At 46.8% G+C, this 10,056-nt stretch overlaps 1 protein-coding gene across 1 annotated transcript; it reads right to left on the reverse strand.

Annotated features, from left to right (window-relative positions):
- Positions 1–6,502: 6,502 nt before the first annotated feature.
- Positions 6,503–9,176, reverse strand: LOC135371438 (uncharacterized). Its single transcript, XM_064605492.1, has 3 exons — positions 8,917–9,176; positions 8,596–8,687; positions 6,503–6,760 (listed from the first exon to the last, which is right to left on the reverse strand). Exons 1-3 carry the CDS (start codon positions 9,092–9,094, stop codon positions 6,503–6,505), a joined length of 528 nt encoding a protein of 175 aa, XP_064461562.1. The 5' UTR covers positions 9,095–9,176.
- Positions 9,177–10,056: the final 880 nt, after the last annotated feature.

Genomic DNA, 10,056 nt, shown 5'->3' on the forward strand with positions numbered 1-10,056 from the left:
TTTTGTTTTTTCTCTCCCACAGGGAAATGTCTTCGTAAGTGACTGGGAAGCAGGGCGGCCAGTACGTTACGCGCGTCTCCGGATTCGAAGGATTCATGTACTTGCGGTATCTAACATAATCGTTTGGGTTGTTTCTCAACGGATGCAAGAGTGCCAGCACGCTATACTTGAAACACTCGTTTTCGTGATTCGGTGGAAGTTTGACGTTTGTGAGAGTCTTTCGTTTTCTTTTTAGCAGCTCGGGAAGCTCGATCGTGCACCCAATCCGCTTCGGTTTAAGGCGCGTTAGTTTTAAGTCGACACATTGGACGTCGTTCGAGGTGAAACCAGACCCTTCTCTCGCATAGTTTTCAACGCGTTGCGAGGACTCTGCGATAGCAGCATTTATCGCGCCTTCGATTTCTTGACGGTTATGAACCACTCTCATGTGAAGGTTCACGTGAAGGAGATGAGAAGTCAACCCGTCGGCTCCGTCCTTAATCATGAGCGCTTTCGAGCACAGACAAAATTTGAAAGGCATGGGATATGCTTCGAGGACGCGCGTGATTACTGGAGCTATGCTCGGTAGATAGAGTCGCAAATCGTCGACGTTGTCATCGTGCGGGGAACAGAGAAGCGTGTACCTAGTAGCCGTTCCGTCAAATGCCTCGTCTGTGACAAAGAAAGGAAGGAATCGTCTCTCCGTGACGGAGGGATAATTCTCTACGACGTGTTCTCGTAATTCAACGATTCTACCACCCTGGACAAGCTCAGCTTCGTTTCAAAATTCTGGGCTTGCATCTGGTGATTCATCTCTAACCCTACCAGACAGAGGAATGAAATCTGCATACGACTGATCCCCTTCCCACGTGAGCAATTCGTCTGCATTGTCATGTCCATCTAGGGGTTCGTCGTCGTCGTCCGTTTCAGGTATTACGAAAGGTGGACTACTGACTCTGTCGTCGTCGTCATCGTCTGAAAGGATGACTGGGCTGTTACCGAGATTCTCTATTCTAGCTTCGTGCTCTCTTTCTACGGCCACGAGCATGGCATCGATGGGGTCGTACTGACATACGAGACAGCGCGGCAGTGCGGTCAAACAAAATCAGTACGAGATTCCCCCTCACGAAACAATGCTCACTTTCCCCTTCAGTTGAGGAACGCTTGAGATTGATGGTGAGAGAGGATGGGATGAGACCCTGTGTTCAGTATCATGCGGTGACAGCGGCTATTGGTTCCTGAAAAACAATGTCATGCATAGAATACACTTTCACAGCAGAGACGGTCAACTTACATTTTGCTCCACGTCGTGGATGGATGGATGCCCCTCGTGGGCTTCCTGTCAATCGTCGTAGAACCAGCGCACCTTTTATAGTCGCTACACCGCTGTCCTCCTCCTCGCATTGCGACGGTGTCGTCTGTACTTTGACCACCCCGCCTTCCGTCTTTCGCGCCTTTTTCCGATGTCGCATATGACAATGATGTCATCGACGTTGAATAAAACATTACACTAATTTCTAGCTAACACTCTCGGACGACTTGTATATGACGACGAGAAGACCCAGAGTGGGATTCGAACCCAGGATCCTTCTACACTGGGCGCGACACACTAACCACCAGTCTAATTCGTACTGCGTGACGTTCTTCGTATTGCGGGGTTCGTGTCTACACACGTCACAACATGTTCAAACACGTCCAAACATGTTCAGACATGTTCAGTGACGTCACAACATGTTCAAACACGTCCAAACATGTTCAGACATGTTCAATGACGTCATAGAGAGGAAGAGAGAGGAACGAGTGTGTCCAGGGGCGACTTCACCGCCTGTGTCCGAACATGTTCAAACACGTCTTAACATGTTCAAACACGTTCAATGACGTCATAGAGAGTGAGAGGAAAAGCTTTACTATAAATGACGAAGCGAACGTTCGATCGTCATTCCATCATGATCAGCTTGGTAGATCCTCGTAAGTAATACCCATGACGTCATCATCATCGTCGAAATGTTTGAAGAGTTTCGTTTCCAGTGTACAACACTTTTGCTGCGCGTGAAGTCGGTTTTTTCCCGCCTCACATATTTCGGGAGATTGGCAGCGCCCGCTTCTTCTGCACCAATTGCGGTGGATTGTGGTCCACAGGTACGCTTCCTCGTTATTTTTTTAATACGTTCTATAACCAGTCACATTTTTTTTTCAGAGCAAAAGCATTGGACGGACCGATTGATTCGCCCGTTTCTCGGCTGTCGGACGGTACCGTTCGACGTACGTTGCGAAGGACTTCGACTATTGAAGGAAGATGGAGAAGATGGACCATCAGTGTCACTCTGTGACTGAAGAAGATTGTACGTGTGTGTGTGTTTGAGTTAAAAAAAACACGCGTTTCTCACACTCCTTTCGTTGCAGATTACAAATGGCTACTGACGGGAGATCTACCCCTGGTCCTAACCTTCAAGCCTCCTCCAAAGACCTTCTTTTTGCGAATCGGCGATCAACTGACTACCTGTCGCTGCGGTGGACTCTGGTCGAGAAACCCCAGCCATTGGTTAGACTCGAGCCTTCGTCCGTATTTGGGCTGCCTTCCCGGCTACGAAACCAAAGCTGGAGCCTAATTCATGTGTAACGAGAAATAAAAAAAAGGTTGTCTACTCTCATTCCGTCTCAGTCATGATGACGCCCTAGCAGAGGTTTGCCACCTTTGTGCAAAAGCGAATGTATCGGGACTTGCTGCGATTACGCGATTATATTCACGGCGATAGCTGCGAGGGACGTCTTACGTCTGTTCACCGTCAGTGGAAAGATTGCAAAGAAAATGAAGCGTTTCGTAGATTACAAGCTCGAGCTGTTGGAAAAGTATAGACGAGGAGAGACAGTCGACCCGTGTCTCATCAACGCGGGTTTCAACCGACCTATCGTCCGTCGCTACTGGCTTCTCCACAGATCCCTCGACGTCACGGTGCAGACCGGCGACGACGGTGAGCGTCGGGTCAGCACGTTGGAAGATCGTCTCGCAAGGGTCTTGTGTATGTCGTGAATAAATAGTCTATTTTTTTACGAAACGAGTTCGCTCACGAGGAGACGTTTTATTGTTTCGTCATTCTCTTCGAGGTTACAGGAAAACATGGATACACAACTTTTCAAGCTGTAGCGTTTCGACATGCGCGTGGCTACGTAGATACAAAAAAGCCCGCAGTAAGGCGAAAAAGGCGATTGAATACACTTGTCGTTATACTCGTCCACTACAGGTAAAGTCCTTCGAAGGTTTGCTTCGATGGGGGGAAGTCCGTAACTGTCGAAAAACACGGCAGACTCGTCGTAGTTTTTCAGGTAGAGCACCCAGTGCTGCCCGCGCCTTCTTCGCTCTTCGGTATTGATGATTAAATAGCCGGGCTTGCGTAAAACGAAGGCTTCGTCGGAAGCGCAAATGCCTCTCAGCATGGAGGAAGCGAGGGGGTTCAGGGACACGAGTTCCAAGATGTCGCTCTCGTACATCTTTTCTTATGAGAAGGTGACCGTACGGTCCTTGTCGACGCACATGAGCTTGGGACACTCGGAAATCAAGAGGACGGTGACCGCGTGTGGAAGGGCTTTAGCGAAGCGCAATTGCAGGCGAACGTTTCCTTTTCGCCACTCGTTCAAATGCGAAGGAGAAGAACACTTGTCCACGTCCAGGTTGAAGTAGAGAAGGAACCCGTTCGTTTTAAATCGCTCGTAGCTATACTTGAAATGTTTCTCTCCCAGTTCTTGCAAGAAGTTAAAGTAGGGAATTTTGACGAGGTCGTTCTGAAAGTCGTACTCGGCTCGCACTTGCTGGCCGTCCACGGAGAGCATCGAATGAGACAGGTCGTAATGGCGGAATTTGTAGGGGTTCGATTGGATGTCGCCGAGAAAGTCGGACGTGGCGAGCAGGGCGACGCATAATTTGGAAGGTACCCTTTCGGGGTAAACGTTTCCAAAGTGAGCGTCCAAGCTCCCGGCACTCAAGCTCCGCACCTTGGTTTCCAATCCGCGTAACACGTAGATGGCAGCTTGATGTACCTGCGGTATGCCCCTAATGAAGAGAAAGAAAAAAAAAGATCACATCATTAACTATCATATAAACAAATAAATATCCTAAACAGTGCAAGTAACAATGCCACATCATTTGTGCAGACTGCCTCCTGACTACGAAGGTTATTGATGACAAGGATATTCAATGTAGTAAGGATGTCTGTGGGGACACCACAATTGGAAGCACAGCTCTGTATAGTTGAACAGCACATGGCACGATAGTTCAAAATATTGCATTTACACAAGTGCCATATATCAGAGCTGAATTTATTTTTTAGTCCTTTTTAAAATGTGTGTTTCGGGAGTTTTAAAGCTACATGCGCAAATCGTCCAAGTTGGGTGGACAGCAAGTTGCATGACAAGCACTACATTCACGCATAGAGGAAAGAGTTTGAGAGTATTCTACATCACATGCAGCATTCAGTATTTTCTCACATACACATTTGTGCTCACATCTGCCAAGGCAGTGTAGTAGATGAAGTGAAGGCGAGGAGGTGAATAGGCAATCAGTCAGGCAGCCAGCATTGCTGCAAGAGCTGAACACTTCCCAGTGCACTGCCACTGCACACTGCAGTGTGTTTGAATTAAGCATGGATATCTGTGGACTAAAGAGGCTGCAGTGTATGATAATATATAACTGCAAAGCTATGAAATGAATGAAACATGAAGGCATACTCTTCACTGCCGCCAGCTTCTTTGGGGTCAAGGCACGGTTTGCCTCCGCGTCTTTCTTCCTTCGGCAGGCAGCCCCAGTCACACTTCGGCACATCAGCTCTTCCAGAGACCATACTGTCCTTGCCATATCCTTGCAGAATTTTGAGTCGCATTTAACCCTCATTAACCACTGGTACCGCTCGTTCTTGGTTTTGATTCCGCTGCCAAGTACGACCTGTAAAAGAGAACACCCTATACTTTAACTGGAATTTCAGGTGTCCAAACAGATCATCCATCATCATTTCATTTGGCTACTTCTTGTTCACCCTGCAATCACTACTGGCAAGCATCACTTTACAGGCTGAGTCCAGACGATGTTAACATAAAGAGGCAACTTGCATCACGATTCAACATGGAGCCACGCCATCTGACAACCTCAAGCTATTGAGCTAAAAAGAAAAGTATGCATTGGCCAATTCAATCCATTGAAAGGGGGTGAGTCCATAAAATGAATATCAGCTCAGGCAAACCATTTAGATTTTCTTTTAACTGTAAAAATTAACAAAGTTTTGACATGTAGCCATGCATCTATAATACAACAGTATTGTTCAACGTGTCCAATATGTGTGCTAGACGGTAGACATAGGAACACCAAAGAACACAATGGTCACACGTGCTGTCAAACAGCTTTAAAGACTTAGCAGTGAAGCTATGAGGATGACTGTATCGCTCCACTATGTTCACACAGATCAAGCAAAAGAAAAAAGGTAGAAGCTAGTACACCTATGGAATTCACTGTCGCAGTATTACACAACTGCTGTCGTCATGGACTATTTCCGTGATAATGCATGCGTAGACAATGCTTGCCCGACCTACCTCATTATCAATTACATCAAATTCGACATCTGAGTTATACTCAACATCGGAATCTTCGGTTCGCATTGCCATTTGTGGCAGAGGAGCGATGCCAGTGGGAGTGCTGCATGTGCCACTGAGCTGGCCACCATTGTTACTGTGCTCCTCTTCACTCGTTGATGCAGGAAGAACCATTTGGTTCAGGGAGCACCAAACACTGCTTGGCTCAAGATCCGACGAAGAGGCCTGAGTGACCTCAGCGGTGGTCGATGAGTGACCCACATCGTCACTGTATTGCAGCGGAGGACAAACCACAACGTCATCCAACGTGAACACGGGATGGTCGTCCTGAGAAAACATACACAGACAGAGTTAAATGAAAATGTGAATAACAACTTAAAAAAGCAGTGTAATGCCTATGGGGTGATTTCGAAACGTTCACAAGCAAGAAATACACAGCTGTAGAAGTCTTTCTGAAGAACACAATAGAGAGAGAGAGAAACCTGAAGAAACATGGATGCTGAGTGTCACACACTTTGACTATCCCCCTTTCTTTCGGAGGTCACTGGGAATGAACTAGTATGGGCAAAGGCATGCCGACTACAGAAAAGAGGATGTCAGTAGTGTTACAGAGCTCCCTACACGATTTCTTCAATAACCCTCCTTCCCTTACCTAAGTGAGTTTGCAACAGTGTGGTTTGTGTGATGGGCTATCGACTGATGTTGCTTTTGTTGGGGTGGCAGCATGCAACACGGTCACATAAAAATGTGAGGAAAATATATTACCACAAGTGTAGCTTCCGTTGTCCCTGCAGGTAGCTGGAGGAAGGTGTTCGCTGCTGTTGTGACTGTGGCTGTTGGCTCTTGTGGCTGTGACTGTTGCTGACTGCAGGTCATTTTATGGCAGCTGCAGTTGGCTGTGTGAAAAAGATATTTTTCTTACACATTGACAGGCTGTTTCAGATCGCTAGATCAAGTAGCAAGGGAGCAACCTACAATATGCCCTTATCAGCTCCTTCTGTACACTACGGCACAGCTGTCTTTCTTCTAGAAGCTCTGCCTCAAGAAGATGCACCTTCTCCTTTAGTTTACGCACTTTATCTTCTAGGTCAGAGGCGTTAGTGCTCCTTTCTCTGAGGATCTCCTTGAGTTCATGTCGACGTGCCTCCGCGTTGGCCTTCTTTTTATTCTTCGAAGATACGTTTCCTGTTTGCTTTTTGGAGACCTAGGAAAACAAGAGCATTTCATACACTGTTTGAAGGTGGCAATAAATTAAGCAAAAGACAAGATGGCATAGATGCAGGCAAGCTGGTGTATCATATCCATGATATGTAAAGCCTAAGCTTGGGCAAACGAAGAAAGGCGAACATCCAGGAATTGTGTAAGGCAGGCTGCAGTTGCTATACACCCGTCGTTGAAGAGACTAGTGGCCTTGCAGTAGCCCGTTTTTCACACAGGTTTTATGAAATTCAGACTGGAAATAGCACCAACCAACATCCACCAAAAGAGAGCCCCAACGTTTTGGAGCCCATTCGACTTGTTCAGGGATGACTAAAATGGCCAAGGGAGCTTTTATACTAGCAGATGGTCGTGATGAGGTCAGATGACACCGGCCGTGGGTGTACGCGCTGGGCAGCAACCAGATGGACATTTCCTGGGGTTGATTGCATTTCAGGATTTCAGCGTTCCCGAAGACAACGACGTGGTCACGGCATTGACAGTGTTCCGCCAGCGCACTTCTTTCTAAGTCTGATTTTCAGACGTCGTTTTTATGTTGACTTAATCTCTCCAGCAGGTTCAATGTCTCCCCCTACATATGATGCATCACAGGTGGCACACAGAATCTTGTACACCACCTTGTGCTCTCTCCTTGAGTGGTAGATCTTTTGGCCGAGGAATGCAATTACCGATAGTGGTCACACGCTTGTGGGAAACATTGATTCCTTCTGTTCCCAAATTTCGGGCTTCACTGATGCTTCTCACATATGGGATGGTGACTTCGCAAAAGGCAAAAACAGCCCTCCTCTAGGTTGCAACACCGGCTCCTCAGTCCTCCCTTTAGACGACCAGCCTCCACATAAAGCTAAGCGAAGTCACCATCCCATATGTGAGAAGCATTAGTGAAGCCCGAATTTTGGGAACAGAAGGAATCAATGTTTCCCACAAGCGTGTGACCACTCTCGTCATAGCATTCCTCGGCCAAAATATCGACCACCCAAGGAGAGAGCACAAGGTGTGGTGTACAAGATTCCGTGTGCTACCTATGATGCGTCATATGCGGAGGGAAACAAATAACCTCTTGGAGAGATTAAGACAACATAGAAACGACGTCAGAAAAGCAGACTTGGAAAGAAGTGTGCTGGCGGAACACTGTTTATGCCGTGACCATGTCATCGACTTCGGGACCACAGAGATCCTGGAATTTGAATCAAACCACATGAAAAGAGTTTTTTTGAATCCTGGCACAACCAATCAACCCCAGGAAATGTCCATCGGGTTGTTGCCTAGCAGATACGTCCACGGCCTGCGTCATCTGACCTCAAAACGACCAGTCTGCTAGTATAAACACAATCTCCCTTGACCATTTTAGTCACTCCTGAAGAATCCGAATGGGTCTCGAAACGTCGGGACCCTCCTTTTGGTGGACTTGGCTGGTGCTATTTCTAATCTGTATTACTATGACCCATCCAGACACATCGGTGTCAACATCTTTACGTTTAAGCTTGCAATTAGACATTATTGGTTTCGGACTCAGTTTTGCTGGTCTGGCTGTCTGTCTACTTAAGTGTGTTTGCGTGTGTAATAAACATTCTGCTGGTTGGAGCTTCGTCGTTCGTCAAGTCTTTCGTCGTTTGCAAAAGCTCAGGCTCTATCTATCTGGGAAAAAAAAGGGGAGCCGTTGGTGTCAGCTATTGGCTATGCTTCCGAACGATTAACGAATTGACGGAAGTGATCGGAAAAAACAGGAAGCAGAAGTCACACATGCCGATGTCTGACATTTCAACGTGTTATTTCCGCACATCAAACAGATTGTTGTGAAGACTACACGCATATACTTACGGTCTCCGAAGAGGGCACGTACGGTCCTTCAATGATAGCAGGGACACACTGACCACTCTGTATAAGATATGCAATGATGTCCTCTTTTGTTTCTGAAAAACAGGACAAGCACATGTCTGTTTGAGCGGTACATTTACGGGAACGTCACCGGTCTATCTTCCGAATTACACCCATATACAGTAACTTCCAGTAACATAAAACTACTATTCGTACGTTAACTATTCGTAAGTTGCACGTGGAGTTCCATGGAGTTCACAACGAGGTAATCCATGCAAAAACAAATTTTTAGATCATATGGTGCTTGAAAGGTTCTTTCCTTACCTCCTAGTCTCAGCACCTGTGCCGTGTAGTACCCTCCTACAGGCTCGTCGTGTCCCTGCCAAAACGTCCGCTTCAACGATGCGTCAAAGTCCTCGACGTGCTTCGGTTTGAAGTTTTGAATGAGGCTAACTGGCAGTACAGCTTCAACCTTGTCCGTGTACCGAACGTGCGCGAACATTTTCGTACGAAAATTAAAAACTGAATGCAAGTGTGAGCTGACGAACAACCAACAGGAAAGTACAGGAATGACCGTGACCGTGCTGCCGTAGCCGTGGTCGTACAAACAAAAAGCCCCCGTTTACGGTAGCGTCTTTGGCTTTGGCTTAAAGATGAGAAGCTGCGGCTCGAAAATCGTGCGTGTCGTCTGCTGTTGCATCCGTAGGTATATGGCTAGGGGATTACCTCCCGTCTGACGTCTGACGTTATATAACGTCTGATAATGTTATAACGTCTGACAAACTTCTGGTGAAAATACAGACGCTACTTTAACGGTATGAAAACAAATATGTTACATACAACTTACGTGCAACAAGTTAAGGAATGGGAATCGCTACCGGTATCAACTCTTTGTTGTTGCTGTCACTAGTTACGATTTCTCCATGCTCTTTTTTCGTGTTTTGAACGTTACATTTTTTGTGTTGTTACTGGTTCACTTAAGTTATATACCGGCTGTAACGAAAGGCTGATCTAAAAGTCACAGATGACACAGAAGTGAATCACCCGCTCGGAAACATGTCAGCTCCAACAAAACGGCGAAAACTTTACCTACATAACAGCCAGCCTTTTGTGGTACCAGCTACAACGAAGTATCGTCGTTCTCAACAACAGCGAAATACAGAGGACGTTAACAACGGTGCTGGACCCTCAACTATATCTGTCATTTCTGTTCAAGAAGCACCACCGGAAAGTTCGCAGTGTTCAGCTGGCGGGCAAACGTCCCTCGAAGACGACGCTGACGCAGACAACATTCGAAGTCAACCAGAAGACGACCGAAATCAGCCGGCCGGTGAAGACGGGAGCGCGGAACAGTTCTCTGGGACATCTTACGATGAAGCACAGTTGTTGTCGGACAGCTTTGCGGAATTCGGAGCTTCAACTCTTCCAAACTCTACGACGACGAAAGTAGAAGTCATCGCAACG

This window comes from Ornithodoros turicata, unplaced genomic scaffold (genome assembly GCF_037126465.1).
Source record: "Ornithodoros turicata isolate Travis unplaced genomic scaffold, ASM3712646v1 Chromosome11, whole genome shotgun sequence".
NCBI lineage: Eukaryota > Metazoa > Arthropoda > Arachnida > Ixodida > Argasidae > Ornithodoros > Ornithodoros turicata.

Coding starts and splice junctions, on each gene's coding strand:
- LOC135371438 (XM_064605492.1), bottom strand. CDS start 9,094: ATGTTCGCGCACGTTCGGTACACGGACAAGGTTGAAGCTGTACTGCCA. Junction 8,688..8,916: donor ACAGGTGCTGAGACTAGGAG/GTAAGGAAAGAA, acceptor CCTGTTTTTCAG/AAACAAAAGAGGACATCATT. Junction 6,761..8,595: donor ACGTGCCCTCTTCGGAGACC/GTAAGTATATGC, acceptor TTGTTTTCCTAG/GTCTCCAAAAAGCAAACAGG.